We start from the raw sequence: 17,485 nt of genomic DNA, 5'->3' as shown, positions 1-17,485 counted from the left end.
AGTAGCCAATAGGTTGTACCCTTAGTTTCAGTAGCCAATAGGCTGTACCCTTAGTTTCAGTAGCCAATAGGTTGTACCCTTAGTTTCAGTAGCCAATAGGCTGTACCCTTAGTTTCAGTAGCCAATAGGCTGTACCCTTACAGTTTCAGTAGCCAATAGGCTGTACCCTTAGTTTCAGTAGCCAATAGGCTGTACCCTTAGTTTCAGTAGCCAATAGGCTGTACCCTTAGTTTCAGTAGCCAATAGGTTGTACCCTTAGTTTCAGTAGCCAATAGGCTGTACCCTTAGTTTCAGTAGCCAATAGGCTGTACCCTTACAGTTTCAGTAGCCAATAGGCTGTACCCTTAGTTTCAGTAGCCAATAGGCTGTACCCTTAGTTTCAGTAGCCAATAGGCTGTACCCTTAGTTTCAGTAGCCAATATGCTGTACCCTTAGTTTCAGTAGCCAATAGGCTGTACCCTTACAGTTTCAGTAGCCAATAGGCTGAACCCTGACAGTTATAGACAGTAGCCAATAGGCTGTATGTACCCTTACAGTCTTAGACAGTAGCCAATAGGCTGCACCCTGACAGTTTTAGACAGTAGCCAATAGGCTGCACCCTGACAGTTTTAGACAGTAGCCAATAGGCTGCACCCTGACAGTCTTAGACAGTAGCCAATAGGCTGCACCCTGACAGTTATAGACAGTAGCCAATAGGCTGAACCATGACAGTTTTAGACAGTAGCCAATAGGCTGCACCCTGACAGTTTTAGACAGTGGCTAATAGGCTGTACCCTGACAGTTTTAGACAGTAGCCAATAGGCTGCACCCTGACAGTTTTAGACAGTAGCCAATAGGCTGCACCCTGACAGTTTTAGACAGTAGCCAATAGGTGTTAAATAATAGGCTGCACCCTGACAGTTTTAGACAGTAGCCAATAGGCTGTACCCTTACAGTTTTAGACAGTAGCCAATAGGCTGCACCCTGACAGTTTTAGACAGTAGCCAATAGGCTGCACCCTGACAGTTTTAGACAGTAGCCAATAGGCTGCACCCTGACAGTCTTAGACAGTAGCCAATAGGCTGCACCCTGACAGTTTTAGACAGTAGCCAATAGGCTGCACCCTGACAGTTTTAGACAGTAGCCAATAGGTTGTTGTGGATATTGGAGCATAACATAGGCCTACCAACAAAACAAATGGAGTAAAGCACATAACATTTACACACGGAAACAGCTTTGGATTTCTATGATAGTCTATAAGAGGTGTTAAATACAGGCCTACAGTAGTCTGTCTATATGAGGTGTTAAATACAGGCCTACAGTAGTCTCTATGAGGTGTTCAGGCCTACAGTAGTCTATATGAGGTGTTCAGGCCTACAGTAGTCTATATGAGGTGTTCAGGCCTACAGTAGTCTATATGAGGTGTTCAGGCCTACAGTAGTCTATATGAGGTGTTCAGGCCTACAGTAGTCTATATGAGGTGTTAAATACAGGCCTACAGTAGTCTATATGAGGTGTTCAGGCCTACAGTAGTCTATATGAGGTGTTCAGGCCTACAGTAGTCTATAAGAGGTGTTAAATACAGGCCTACAGTAGTCTATATGAGGTGTTCAGGCCTACAGTAGTCTATATGAGGTGTTCAGGCCTACAGTAGTCTATATGAGGTGTTAAATATAGGCCTACAGTAGTCTATATGAGGTGTTAAATACAGGCCTACAGTAGTCTATATGAGGTGTTCAGGCCTACAGTAGTCTATATGAGGTGTTCAGGCCTACAGTAGTCTCTATGAGGTGTTAAATACAGGCCTACAGTAGTCTATATGAGGTGTTAAATACAGGCCTACAGTAGTCTATATGAGGTGTTAAATACAGGCCTACAGTAGTCTTCTATATGAGGTGTTCAGGCCTACAGTAGTCTATATGAGGTGTTCAGGCCTACAGTAGTCTATATGAGGTGTTCAGGCCTACAGTAGTCTATATGAGGTGTTCAGGCCTACAGTAGTCTATATGAGGTGTTCAGGCCTACAGTAGTCTATATGAGGTGTTAAATACAGGTCTACAGTAGTCTCTATGAGGTGTTCAGGCCTACAGTAGTCTATATGAGGTGTTAAATACAGGCCTACAGTAGTCTATATGAGGTGTTCAGGCCTACAGTAGTCTATATGAGGTGTTCAGGCCTACAGTAGTCTATATGAGGTGTTCAGGCCTACAGTAGTCTATATGAGGTGTTAAATACAGGCCTACAGTAGTCTATATGTGGTGTTCAGGCCTACAGTAGTCTATATGAGGTGTTAAATACAGGCCTACAGTAGTCTCTATGAGGTGTTAAATACAGGCCTACAGTAGTCTATATGAGGTGTTAAATACAGGCCTACAGTAGTCTATATGAGGTGTTCAGGCCTACAGTAGTCTATATGAGGTGTTCAGGCCTACAGTAGTCTATATGAGGTGTTCAGGCCTACAGTAGTCTATATGAGGTGTTCAGGCCTACAGTAGTCTATATGAGGTGTTCAGGCCTACAGTAGTCTATATGTGGTGTTCAGGCCTACAGTAGTCTATATGAGGTGTTAAATATAGGCCTACAGTAGTCTATATGAGGTGTTCAGGCCTACAGTAGTCTATATGAGGTGTTAAATATAGGCCTACAGTAGTCTATATGAGGTGTTAAATACAGGCCTACAGTAGTCTTCTATATGAGGTGTTCAGGCCTACAGTAGTCTATATGAGGTGTTAAATATAGGCCTACAGTAGTCTATATGAGGTGTTAAATATAGGCCTACAGTAGTCTATATGAGGTGTTCAGGCCTACAGTAGTCTATATGAGGTGTTAAATATAGGCCTACAGTAGTCTATATGAGGTGTTAAATATAGGTCTACAGTAGTCTATATGAGGTGTTAAATATAGGCCTACAGTAGTCTATATGAGGTGTTCAGGTCTACAGTAGTCTATATGAGGTGTTCAGGCCTACAGTAGTCTATATGAGGTGTTCAGGCCTACAGTAGTCTATATGAGGTGTTAAATACAGGCCTACAGTAGTCTATATGAGGTGTTAAATATAGGCCTACAGTAGTCTATATGAGGTGTTCAGGCCTACAGTAGTCTATATGAGGTGTTCAGGCCTACAGTAGTCTATATGAGGTGTTAAATACAGGCCTACAGTAGTCTATATGAGGTGTTCAGGCCTACAGTAGTCTATATGAGGTGTTAAATATAGGCCTACAGTAGTCTATATGAGGTGTTAAATACAGGCCTACAGTAGTCTATATGAGGTGTTAAATACAGGCCTACAGTAGTCTATATGAGGTGTTAAATATAGGTCTACAGTAGTCTATATGAGGTGTTAAATACAGGTCTACAATAGTCTATATGAGGTGTTAAATACAGGCCTACAGTAGTCTATATGAGGTGTTCAGGCCTACAAGAGTCTATATGAGGTGTTAAATACAGGCCTACAGTAGTCTATATGGGGTGTTCAGGCCTACAGTAGTCTATATGAGGTGTTAAATACAGGCCTACAGTAGTCTATATGAGGTGTTCAGGCCTACAGTAGTCTATATGAGGTGTTAAATACAGGCCTACAGTAGTCTATATGAGGTGTTAAATACAGGCCTACAGTAGTCTATATGAGGTGTTAAATACAGGCCTACAGTAGTCTATATGAGGTGTTCAGGCCTACAGTAGTCTATATGGGGTGTTCAGGCCTACAGTAGTCTATATGAGGTGTTAAATACAGGCCTACAGTAGTCTATATGAGGTGTTCAGGCCTACAGTAGTCTATATGAGGTGTTAAATACAGGCCTACAGTAGTCTATATGAGGTGTTCAGGCCTACAGTAGTCTATATGTGGTGTTCAGGCCTACAGTAGTCTATATGAGGTGTTAAATACAGGCCTACAGTAGTCTATATGAGGTGGTGTAAATATAGGCCTACAGTAGTCTATTTGAGGTGTTAAATACAGGCCTACAGTAGTCTATATGAGGTGTTAAAGTATAGGCCTACAGTAGTCTATATGAGGTGTTCAGGCCTACAGTAGTCTATATGAGGTGTTCAGGCCTACAGTAGTCTATATGAGGTGTTCAGGCCTACAGTAGTCTATATGAGGTGTTAAATATAGGCCTACAGTAGTCTATATGAGGTGTTCAGGCCTACAGTAGTCTATATGAGGTGTTCAGGCCTACAGTAGTCTATATGAGGTGTTAAATATAGGCCTACAGTAGTCTATATGGGGTGTTCAGGCCTACAGTAGTCTATATGAGGTGTTCAGGCCTACAGTAGTCTATATGTGGTGTACAGGCCTACAGTAGTCTATATGAGGTGTTAAATACAGGCCTACAGTAGTCTATATGAGGTGTTAAATACAGGCCTACAGTAGTCTATATGAGGTGTTAAATACAGGCCTACAGTAGTCTATATGAGGTGTTCAGGCCTACAGTAGTCTATATGAGGTGTTAAATATAGGCCTACAGTAGTCTATATGAGGTGTTCAGGCCTACAGTAGTCTATATGAGGTGTTAAATATAGGCCTACAGTAGTCTATATGAGGTGTTAAATACAGGCCTACAGTAGTCTATATGAGGTGTTCAGGCCTACAGTAGTCTATATGAGGTGTTAAATATAGGCCTACAGTAGTCTATATGAGGTGTTCAGGCCTACAGTAGTCTATATGAGGTGTTAAATATAGGCCTACAGTAGTCTATATGAGGTGTTCAGGCCTACAGTAGTCTATATGAGGTGTTAAATACAGGCCTACAGTAGTCTATATGAGGTGTTAAATACAGGCCTACAGTAGTCTATATGAGGTGTTAAATATAGGCCTACAGTAGTCTATATGAGGTGTTAAATACAGGTCTACAGTAGTCTATATGAGGTGTGGAATACAGGTCTACAGTAGTCTATATGAGGTGTTAAATACAGGCCTACAGTAGTCTATATGAGGTGTTCAGGCCTACAGTAGTCTATATGAGGTGTTAAATACAGGCCTACAGTAGTCTATATGAGGTGTTCAGGCCTACAGTAGTCTATATGAGGTGTTCAGGCCTACAGTAGTCTATATGAGGTGTTCAGGCCTACAGTAGTCTATATGAGGTGTTAAATACAGGTCTACAGTAGTCTATATGAGGTGTTAAATACAGGCCTACAGTAGTCTATATGAGGTGTTAAATACAGGCCTACAGTAGTCTATATGAGGTGTTCAGGCCTACAGTAGTCTATATGTGGTGTTCAGGCCTACAGTAGTCTATATGAGGTGTTAAATACAGGTCTACAGTAGTCTATATGAGGTGTTGAATACAGGTCTACAGTAGTCTATATGAGGTGTTAAATACAGGTCTACAGTAGTCTATATGAGGTGTTCAGGCCTACAGTAGTCTATATGAGGTGTTAAATATAGGCCTACAGTAGTCTATATGAGGTGTTAAATATAGGCCTACAGTAGTCTATATGAGGTGTTCAGGCCTACAGTAGTCTATATGAGGTGTTAAATACAGGCCTACAGTAGTCTATATGAGGTGTTCAGGCCTACAGTAGTCTATATGAGGTGTTAAATATAGGCCTACAGTAGTCTATATGAGGTGTTAAATACAGGCCTACAGTAGTCTATATGAGGTGTTAAATACAGGTCTACAGTAGTCTATATGAGGTGTTGAATACAGGCCTACAGTAGTCTATATGAGGTGTTAAATACAGGCCTACAGTAGTCTATATGAGGTGTTAAATACAGGCCTACAGTAGTCTCTATGAGGTGTTAAATACAGGTCTACAGTAGTCTATATGAGGTGTTAAATACAGGCCTACAGTAGTCTATATGAGGTGTTAAATACAGGCCTACAGTAGTCTATATGAGGTGTTCAGGCCTACAGCAGTCTATATGAGGTGTTCAGGCCTACAGTAGTCTATATGAGGTGTTAAATACAGGCCTACAGTAGTCTATATGAGGTGTTCAGGCCTACAGTAGTCTATATGAGGTGTTCAGGCCTACAATAGTCTATATGAGGTGTTCAGGCCTACAGTAGTCTATATGAGGTGTTCAGGCCTACAGTAGTCTATACGAGGTGTTAAATACAGGTCTACAGTAGTCTATATGAGGTGTTCAGGCCTACAGTAGTCTATATGAGGTGTTCAGGCCTACAGTAGTCTATATGAGGTGTTAAATACAGGCCTACAGTAGTCTATATGAGGTGTTGAATACAGGCCTAAAGTAGTCTATATGAGGTGTTAAATATAGGCCTACAGTAGTCTATATGAGGTGTTCAGGCCTACAGTAGTCTATATGAGGTGTTTCAGGCCTACAGTAGTCTATATGTGGTGTTGAATACAGGCCTACAGTAGTCTATATGAGGTGTTAAATACAGGTCTACAGTAGTCTATATGAGGTGTTCAGGCCTACAGTAGTCTATATGAGGTGTTAAATACAGGCCTACAGTAGTCTATATGAGGTGTTCAGGCCTACAGTAGTCTATATGAGGTGTTAAATATAGGCCTACAGTAGTCTATATGAGGTGTTGAATACAGGTCTACAGTAGTCTATATGAGGTGTTCAGGCCTACAGTAGTCTATATGAGGTGTTAAATACAGGCCTACAGTAGTCTATATGAGGTGTTAAATACAGGTCTACAGTAGTCTATATGGGGTGTTCAGGCCTACAGTAGTCTATATGAGGTGTTAAATACAGGCCTACAGTAGTCTATATGAGGTGTTAAATACAGGCCTACAGTAGTCTATATGAGGTGTTAAATACAGGCCTACAGTAGTCTATATGAGGTGTTAAATACAGGCCTACAGTAGTCTATATGAGGTGTTAAATACAGGCCTACAGTAGTCTATATGAGGTGTTCAGGCCTACAGTAGTCTATATGAGGTGTTCAGGCCTACAGTAGTCTATATGAGGTGTTAAATATAGGCCTACAGTAGTCTATATGAGGTGTTAAATACAGGCCTACAGTAGTCTATATGAGGTGTTAAATACAGGCCTACAGTAGTCTATTTGAGGTGTTAAATACAGGCCTACAGTAGTCTATATGAGGTGTTCAGGCCTACAGTAGTCTATATGAGGTGTTCAGGCCTACAGTAGTCTATATGAGGTGTTAAATACAGGTCTACAGTAGTCTATATGAGGTGTTCTAGGCCTACAGTAGTCTATATGAGGTGTTAAATACAGGCCTACAGTAGTCTATATGAGGTGTTAAATACAGGTCTACAGTAGTCTATATGAGGTGTTAAATACAGGCCTACAGTAGTCTATAAGAGGTGTTCAGGCCTACAGTAGTCTATATGAGGTGTTAAATACAGGCCTACAGTAGTCTATAAGAGGTGTTCAGGCCTACAGTAGTCTATATGAGGTGTTCAGGCCTACAGTAGTCTATATGAGGTGTTAAATACAGGCCTACAGTAGTCTATAAGAGGTGTTCAGGCCTACAGTAGTCTATATGAGGTGTTCAGGCCTACAGTAGTCTATATGAGGTGTTCAGGTCTACAGTAGTCTATATGAGGTGTTAAATATAGGCCTACAGTAGTCTATATGAGGTGTTAAATACAGGCCTACAGTAGTCTATATGAGGTGTTCAGGCCTACAGTAGTCTATATGAGGTGTTAAATATAGGCCTACAGTAGTCTATATGAGGTGTTAAATACAGGCCTACAGTAGTCTATATGAGGTGTTCAGGCCTACAGTAGTCTATATGAGGTGTTAAATACAGGTCTACAGTAGTCTATATGAGGTGTTAAATACAGGCCTACAGTAGTCTATATGAGGTGTTCAGGCCTACAGTAGTCTATATGAGGTGTTAAATACAGGTCTACAGTAGTCTATATGAGGTGTTAAATACAGGCCTACAGTAGTCTCTGAGGTGTTCAGGCCTACAGTAGTCTATATGAGGTGTTAAATATAGGCCTACAATAGTCTATATGAGGCCTACAGTAGTCTATATGAGGTGTTAAATACAGGCCTATAGTAGTCTATATGTGGTGTTAAATATAGGCCTACAGTAGTCTATATGTGGTGTACAGGCCTACAGTAGTCTATATGAGGTGTTGAATACAGGCCTACAGTAGTCTATATGAGGTGTTCAGGCCTACAGTAGTCTATATGAGGTGTTCAGGCCTACAGTAGTCTATATGAGGTGTTAAATACAGGCCTACAGTAGTCTATATGAGGTGTTCAGGCCTACAGTAGTCTATATGAGGTGTTCAGGCCTACAGTAGTCTATATGAGGTGTTCAGGCCTACAGTAGTCTATATGAGGTGTTCAGGCCTACAGTAGTCTATATGAGGTGTTCAGGCCTACAGTAGTCTATATGAGGTGTTAAATACAGGCCTACAGTAGTCTATATGAGGTGTTCAGGTCTACAGTAGTCTATATGAGGTGTTAAATACAGGCCTACAGTAGTCTATATGAGGTGTTAAATACAGGTCTACAGTAGTCTATATGAGGTGTTAAATACAGGTCTACAGTAGTCTATATGAGGTGTTAAATACAGGCCTACAGTAGTCTATATGAGGTGTTAAATACAGGCCTACAGTAGTCTATATGAGGTGTTAAATACAGGCCTACAGTAGTCTATATGAGGTGTTCAGGCCTACAGTAGTCTATATGAGGTGTTCAGGCCTACAGTAGTCTATATGAGGTGTTAAATACAGGCCTACAGTAGTCTATATGAGGTGTTCAGGCCTACAGTAGTCTATATGAGGTGTTCAGGCCTACAGTAGTCTTCTATATGAGGTGTTCTAGGCCTACAGTAGTCTATATGAGGTGTTCAGGCCTACAGTAGTCTATATGAGGTGTTCAGGCCTACAGTAGTCTATATGAGGTGTTCCCTACAGTAGTCTATATGAGGTGTTCAGGCCTACAGTAGTCTCTATGAGGTGTTAAATACAGGCCTACAGTAGTCTATATGAGGTGTTCAGGTCTACAGTAGTCTATATGAGGTGTTCAGGCCTACAGTAGTCTATATGAGGTGTTAAATACAGGCCTACAGTAGTCTATATGAGGTGTTCAGGCCTACAGTAGTCTATATGAGGTGTTCAGGCCTACAGTAGTCTATATGAGGTGTTTCAGGTCTACAGTAGTCTATATGAGGTGTTAAATACAGGCCTACAGTAGTCTATATGAGGTGTTAAATATAGGCCTACAGTAGTCTATATGAGGTGTTCAGGCCTACAGTAGTCTATATGAGGTGTTAAATACAGGCCTACAGTAGTCTATATGAGGTGTTCAGGCCTACAGTAGTCTATATGAGGTGTTAAATACAGGCCTACAGTAGTCTATATGAGGTGTTCAGGCCTACAGTAGTCTATATGAGGTGTTCAGGTCTACAGTAGTCTATATGAGGTGTTCAGGCCTACAGTAGTCTATATGAGGTGTTAAATATAGGCCTACAGTAGTCTATATGAGGTGTTCAGGCCTACAGTAGTCTATATGAGGTGTTCAGGCCTACAGTAGTCTATATGAGGTGTTAAATACAGGCCTACAGTAGTCTATATGAGGTGTTCAGGCCTACAGTAGTCTATATGAGGTGTTAAATACAGGCCTACAGTAGTCTATATGAGGTGTTAAATACAGGCCTACAGTAGTCTATATGAGGTGTTAAATACAGGCCTACAATACCAGAATATATGGCTGCGTTTCAAATCTCTTTTCTATATAGAAATCAACAATTGTAGGTTGAGACTAACTTCTGGCCACACTGAGCAGTCCCATTCTCTAACCAGTTATCTCCTTCTGGTGGTCAGATTAACTGAACAGTCCCATTCTCTAACCAGTCATCTCCTTCTGGTGGTCAGATTAACTGAACAGTCCCATTCTCTAACCAGTCATCTCCTTCTGGTGGTCAGATTAACTGAACAGTCCCATTCTCTAACCAGTCATCTCCTTCTGGTGGTCAGATTAACTGAACAGTCCCATTCTCTAACCAGTCATCTCCTTCTGGTGGTCAGATTAACTGAACAGTCCCATTCTCTAACCAGTCATCTCCTTCTGGTGGTCAGATTAACTGAACAGTCCCATTCTCTAACCAGTCATCTCCTTCTGGTGGTCAGATTAACTGAACAGTCCCATTCTCTAACCAGTCATCTCCTTCTGGTGGTCAGATTAACTGAACAGTCCCATTCTCTAACCAGTCATCTCCTTCTGGTGGTCAGATTAACTGAACAGTCCCATTCTCTAACCAGTCATCTCCTTCTGGTGGTCAGATTAACTGAACAGTCCCATTCTCTAACCAGTCATCTCCTTCTGGTGGTCAGATTAACTGAACAGTCCCATTCTCTAACCAGTCATCTCCTTCTGGTGGTCAGATTAACTGAACAGTCCCATTCTCTAACCAGTCATCTCCTTCTGGTGGTCAGATTAACTGAACAGTCCCATTCTCTAACTGAATACTTTGTCACTTTTCTCTTCTCCTCCAGGTGCGTTCATCGTGTGCTGGACGCCAGGCCTGGTTCTCATCCTCCTCGATGTGTTCTGTGCCAACTGTAACGTCCTGGACTTTGAGAAGTTCTTCCTGCTCCTGGCTGAGTTTAACTCCGCCATGAACCCCATCATCTACAGCTACCGGGACAAGGAGATGAGCGCCACCTTCAAGCAGATCCTGTGCTGTCAGCGCCAGGAGAACGTTAACGGGACGGCAGCCGAGGGCTCTGACCGCTCAGCGTCCTCCATCAATCACACCGTGCTGAGTGGAGGGAAACAAAACAATGATCACTCAGTGGTGTGAGGAGAGGAGAGGGGCTGGAGACAGGAGGAGAGGGGCTGGAGACAGAAGGAGAGGGGCTGGAGACAGAAGGAGAGGGGCTGGAGACAGGAGGAGAGGGGCTGGAGACAGAAGGAGAGGGGCTGGAGACAGGAGGAGAGGGGCTGGAGACAGAAGGAGAGGGACTGGAGACAGGAGGAGCGGGGAGGGGCTGGGGCTGCAGAGAGGAGGAGAGGGACTGGGGCTGGAGACGAGAGGAGAGGAGAGGGACTGGGGCTGGAGACGAGAGGAGAGGAGAGGGACTGGGGCTGCAGAGAGGAGGAGAGGGACTGGGGCTGGAGACGAGAGGAGAGGAGAGGGACTGTGGCTGGAGCTAGGGTGAGAGGAGAAGGACTGGGGCTGGAGACAGGAGGAGAGGAGAAGGGCCGGAGCTAGCAGAAGAGGAGCTGGAGACAGGAGGAGAGGACTGGGGCTAGAGACCAGAGGAGAGTGGGCTGCAGTGTGGAGCCCAGCCCAGGGGTGGCCAGGAGATGAGTGGGGGGACGAGGGCAGGCTGGGGCCACGGAGGTGGGTGGCCAGGAGATGAGTGGGGGGACGAGGGCAGGCTGGGGCCACGGAGGTGGGTGGCCAGGAGATGGACAATTGGACCTACTATAATTGACCAGGGTGTTGCCATGGAGACGGGTCGGAACAGAGGGCAGATTCATTGCAAGACTCTTATTGGTTGTTAGTTATTTGTTTTCTATTTTGTTAAAGTGTTGACACCACATGAACTATTTAAAGACTTTAATGTATGATGATGTGAAGGACTTACCTGCCTGCAGAAGCTCTCTGTATCCCCCCTCTCTCTGACTAAACTTCTTAACTAGCATTATAAACACATTACCATCACAATAGGAAGAAGGGTCTGACTAAACGGCTGAACAGCTGTTACCCAGGTCTTTTGGGCCTTCATTGTGACCACACAACTTAGATACTTGTTACTGTCTGTATTCTGTTGTTGAGCCAGACCAAAGGGGGCCAACCAAGTCCTTATTCTGCCAAGACCTGGGCTGTGTCCCAAATTGGTCCTGGTCTAAAGTAGTGCACTACAAAGGGAATAGGGTTCCATTGGGGACATAGACCTGTTCATAATTTTAACTTTCTGTTGCTCCAACATGCCTCCATGTTGATCCATTAACTGAAAGCTTGTTTTACCCAACTCTCGTTTTGGCCAGATTCCACCCCAAAGTCTGTCGTTGTCAAACACGACTGATCATAAAGCGCGTACATTCCAGATGTTTTCATGTCAGACATTCAGGTTGACACACTCTGTCCTGGACAATGACCATAGGCAAGGGAGTGTCTCGATCTATCTACAGTTATGGTCTATAGATGGCCTGAATTGCTTACAGGAGGTGTATTGATGGCATTAATGCAAATGGGCACCTCTAATACAGCTGACCAGAGTGATATCACCTCTAATACAGCTGACCTGAGTGATATCACCTCTAATACAGCTGACCAGAGTGATATCACCTCTAATACAGCTAACCTGCGTGATATCACCTCTAATACAGCTGACCAGAGTGATATCACCTCTAATACAGCTAACCTGAGTGATATCACCTCTAATACAGCTGACCTGAGTGATATCACCTCTAATACAGCTGACCAGAGTGATATCACCTCTAATACAGCTAACCTGCGTGATATCACCTCTAATACAGCTGACCAGAGTGATATCACCTCTAATACAGCTGACCTGAGTGATATCACCTCTAATACAGCTAACCTGAGTGATATCACCTCTAATACAGCTGACCTGAGTGATATCAGCTCTAATATAGCTGACCTGAGTGATAGCACCTATAATACAGCTAACCTGAGTGATATCACCTATAATACAGCTAACCTGAGTGATATCACCTCTAATACAGCTAACCTGAGTGATATCACCTCTAATACAGCTGACCAGAGTGATATCACCTCTAATACAGCTGACCAGAGTGATATCACCTCTAATACAGCTGACCTGAGTGATATCACCTCTAATACAGCTAACCTGAGTGATATCACCTCTAATACAGCTGACCTGAGTGATATCACCTCTAATACAGCTGACCTGAGTGATATCAGCTCTAATATAGCTAACCTGAGTGATATCACCTCTAATACAGCTAACCTGAGTGATATCACCTCTAATACAGCTGACCTGAGTGATATCACCTCTAATACAGCTAACCTGAGTGATATCACCTCTAATACAGCTGACCTGAGTGATATCACCTCTAATACAGCTAACCTGAGTGATATCACCTATAATACAGCTAACCTGAGTGATATCCCCTCTAATACAGCTAACCTGAGTGATATCACCTATAATACAGCTAACCTGAGTGATATCACATATAATACAGCTAACCTGAGTGATATCACCTCTAATACAGCTGACCTGAGTGATATCAGCTCTAATATAGCTGACCTGAGTGATAGCACCTATAATACAGCTAACCTGAGTGATATCACCTATAATACAGCTAACCTGAGTGATATCACCTCTAATACAGCTGACCTGAGTGATATCACCTCTAATACAGCTAACCAGAGTGATATCACCTCTAATACAGCTAACCAGAGTGATATCACCTATAATACAGCTAACCTGAGTGATATCGCCTCTAATACAGCTGACCTGAGTGATATCACCTATAATACAGCTAACCTGAGTGATATCGCCTCTAATACAGCTGGCCTGAGTGATATCACCTCTAATACAGCTAACCAGAGTGATATCACCTATAATACAGCTAACCTGAGTGATATCACCTCTAATACAGCTGACCTGAGTGATATCACCTCTAATACAGCTGACCTGAGTGATATCACCTCTAATACAGCTAACCTGAGTGATATCACCTCTAATACAGCTAACCTGAGTGATATCACCTCTAATACAGCTAACCTGAGTGATATCACCTCTAATACAGCTGACCTGAGTGATTTCACCTCTAATACAGCTAACCTGAGTGATATCACCTCTAATACAGCTGACCTGAGTGATATCACCTCTAATACAGCTGACCAGAGTGATATCACCTCTAATACAGCTAACCTGAGTGATATCACCTCTAATACAGCTGACCTGAGTGATATCACCTCTAATACAGCTAACCTGACTGATATCACCTCTAATACAGCTAACTTGAGTGATATCACCTCTAATACAGCTAACCAGAGTGATATCACCTCTAATACAGCTAACCAGAGTGATATCTAAGTGATATCACCTCTAATACAGCTGACCTGAGTGATATCACCTCTAATACAGCTGACCTGAGTGATATCATCTCTAATACAGCTAACCTGAGTGATATCACCTCTAATACAGCTGACCTGAGTGATATCACCTATAATACAGCTAACCAGAGTGATATCACCTCTAATACAGCTGACCAGAGTGATATCACCTATAATACAGCTGACCTGAGTGATATCACCTCTAATACAGCTGACCTGAGTGATATCACCTCTAATACAGCTGACCTGAGTGATATCACCTCTAATACAGCTGACCAGAGTGATATCACCTCTAATACAGCTGACCAGAGTGATATCACCTCTAATACAGCTGACCAGAGTGATATCACCTCTAATACAGCTGACCAGAGTGATATCACCTCTAATACAGCTGACCTGAGTGATATCACCTCTAATACAGCTGACCTGAGTGATATCACCTCTAATACAGCTGACCAGAGTGATATCACCTCTAATACAGCTGACCAGAGTGATATCACCTCTAATACAGCTGACCTGAGTGATATCACCTATAATACAGCTGACCTGAGTGATATCACCTCTAATACAGCTGACCAGAGTGATATCACCTCTAATACAGCTGACCTGAGTGATATCAGCTCTAATATAGCTAACCAGAGTGATATCACCTCTAATACAGCTGACCTGAGTGATATCACCTCTAATACAGCTGACCAGAGTGATATCACCTCTAATACAGCTGACCTGAGTGATTTCACCTCTAATACAGCTGACCTGAGTGATATCACCTCTAATACAGCTGACCTGAGTGATTTCACCTCTAATACAGCTGACCTGAGTGATTTCACCTCTAATACAGCTGACCAGAGTGATATCACCTCTAATACAGCTGACCTGAGTGATATCACCTCTAATACAGCTAACCTGAGTGATATCACCTCTAATACAGCTGACCAGAGTGATATCACCTCTAATACAGCTGACCTGAGTGATATCACCTCTAATACAGCTGACCTGAGTGATATCACCTCTAATACAGCTGACCAGAGTGATATCACCTCTAATACAGCTGACCTGAGTGATATCACCTCTAATACAGCTGACCAGAGTGATATCACCTCTAATGCAGCTGACCTGAGTGATATCACCTCTAATACAGCTGACCTGAGTGATATCACCTCTAATACAGCTGACCTGAGTGATATCACCTCTAATACAGCTGACCAGAGTGATATCACCTCTAATACAGCTAACCTGAGTGATATCACCTCTAATACAGCTGACCAGAGTGATATCACCTCTAATACAGCTGACCAGAGTGATATCACCTCTAATACAGCTGACCAGGGTGATATCACCTCTAATACAGCTGACCAGAGTGATATCACCTCTAATACAGCTGACCTGAGTGATATCACCTCTAATACAGCTGACCTGAGTGATATCACCTCTAATACAGCTGACCTGGGTGATATCACCTATAATACAGCTAACCTGAGTGATATCACCTCTAATACAGCTGACCTGAGTGATATCACCTCTAATACAGCTGACCTGAGTGATATCACCTCTAATACAGCTGACCTGAGTGATATCACCTATAATACAGCTGACCTGAGTGATATCACCTATAATACAGCTGACCTGAGTGATATCACCTCTAATACAGCTGACCAGAGTGATATCACCTCTAATACAGCTGACCAGAGTGATATCACCTCTAATACAGCTGACCAGTGATATCACCTCTAATACAGCTAACCAGTGATATCACCTCTAATACAGCTGACCTGAGTGATATCACCTCTAATACAGCTAACCTGAGTGATATCACCTCTAATACAGCTGACCTGAGTGATATCACCTCTAATACAGCTGACCAGAGTGATATCACCTCTAATACAGCTAACCTGAGTGATATCACCTCTAATACAGCTAACCAGTGATATCACCTCTAATACAGCTAACCAGTGATATCACCTCTAATACAGCTGACCTGAGTGATATCACCTCTAATACAGCTAACCTGAGTGATATCACCTCTAATACAGCTGACCTGAGTGATATCACCTCTAATACAGCTGACCTGAGTGATATCACCTCTAATACAGCTAACCTGAGTGATATCACCTCTAATACAGCTGACCAGAGTATTATCACCTCTAATACAGCTAACCTGAGTGATATCACCTCTAATACAGCTGACCTGAGTGATATCACCTCTAATACAGCTAACCAGTGATATCACCTCTAATACAGCTGACCTGAGTGATATCACCTCTAATACAGCTGACCTGAGTGATATCACCTCTAATACAGCTAACCTGAGTGATATCACCTCTAATACAGCTGACCAGAGTGATATCACCTCTAATACAGCTGACCTGAGTGATATCACCTCTAATACAGCTGACCTGAGTGATATCACCTATAATACAGCTGACCTGAGTGATATCACCTCTAATACAGCTGACCTGAGTGATATCACCTCTAATACAGCTAACCTGAGTGATATCACCTCTAATACAGCTGACCTGAGTGATATCACCTCTAATACAGCTGACCTGAGTGATATCACCTCTAATACAGCTGACCTGAGTGATATCACCTCTAATACAGCTGACCTGAGTGATATCACCTCTAATACAGCTAACCTGAGTGATATCACCTCTAATACAGCTGACCTGAGTGATATCACCTCTAATACAGCTGACCTGAGTGATATCACCTCTAATACAGCTAACCTGAGTGATATCACCTCTAATACAGCTGACCTGAGTGATATCACCTCTAATACAGCTGACCTGAGGGCCAGTTTGTTGGTGCCGTCATGCCAAATACAGGGATCTGCCAAAATCTAGGAAAACCCAATATACAGGGTATGTTGCACCAACATGGAGGAACTCTTAAGCCTTCATTTAACCCAGTTTCATCTTGTTGCACCAAACTTTAAATCTATTTTTAAATGAATCCTAGTTAAAATGAATCCTTCCTCTAATCATAAGTTTTAGTTTTCACTTTAAACCTAGAGTAATTTTAAGCTTGAATATAAACTTAGATTGAAGATGAATTCTGAACTGCCATTTGATGTGGTTGAACTGATAAAATGACAGGATATCGACTGTGGAGAGACCAGAACGACAGAGTTCCTCAGAGAACATTACGAGACGGGTTGTATCCTGTTGAGTTTTTTTATGATGAGTTTTCAAGGAGATGCCGCTTCTCCAAGGAATCTGTAAAGCAACTGGAAAGAAAGATTGGACCAAGCGTGGGAACGACGGTAACGAGGATGTACCCCTACTATTTCAGCTCCTGATGGCTCTACGGTTCTATGTATTATATATATATATATGCCATTTAGCAGACGCTTTTATCCAAAGCGACTTACAGTCATGTGTGCATACATTCTACGTATGGGTGGTCCCGGGAATCGAACCCACTACCCTGGCGTTACAAGCGCCATGCTCTACCAACTGAGCTACAGAAGGACCACCATGTAACTGGATGTTGCCAGATGGTGGATGGATGTGGACCTTTCTGGACTCCACAAGTCAACCGTAGTC

The 17,485-nt window shown here is 42.7% G+C and overlaps 2 protein-coding genes across 2 annotated transcripts in view; one reads left to right on the top strand and one right to left on the bottom strand.

The window, feature by feature from the left end:
• Positions 1-11,555, top strand: part of LOC127931633 (lysophosphatidic acid receptor 1-like) — a 99,527-nt gene extending 87,972 nt beyond the window's left edge. Inside the window, 1 exon segment of the mRNA XM_052524891.1 lies at positions 10,378-11,555. Within this exon segment, the coding sequence (XP_052380851.1) occupies positions 10,378-10,685 (308 nt within the window). The 3' untranslated portion in view covers positions 10,686-11,555.
• A 144-nt stretch (positions 11,556-11,699) lies between these two features.
• Positions 11,700-16,754, bottom strand: LOC127931872 (uncharacterized). The gene is made up of 3 exons (XM_052526011.1): positions 16,727-16,754; positions 13,846-13,916; positions 11,700-13,005 (listed from the first exon to the last, which is right to left on the bottom strand). The coding sequence occupies exons 1-3, from the start codon at positions 16,752-16,754 to the stop codon at positions 12,073-12,075; spliced, it is 1,032 nt and encodes a 343-aa protein (XP_052381971.1). The 3' UTR covers positions 11,700-12,072.
• Positions 16,755-17,485: the final 731 nt, after the last annotated feature.

Source organism: Oncorhynchus keta, chromosome 9 (genome assembly GCF_023373465.1).
Source record: "Oncorhynchus keta strain PuntledgeMale-10-30-2019 chromosome 9, Oket_V2, whole genome shotgun sequence".
Lineage (NCBI taxonomy): Eukaryota > Metazoa > Chordata > Actinopteri > Salmoniformes > Salmonidae > Oncorhynchus > Oncorhynchus keta.
This window is presented reverse-complemented; position numbering and strand designations above follow the sequence as displayed.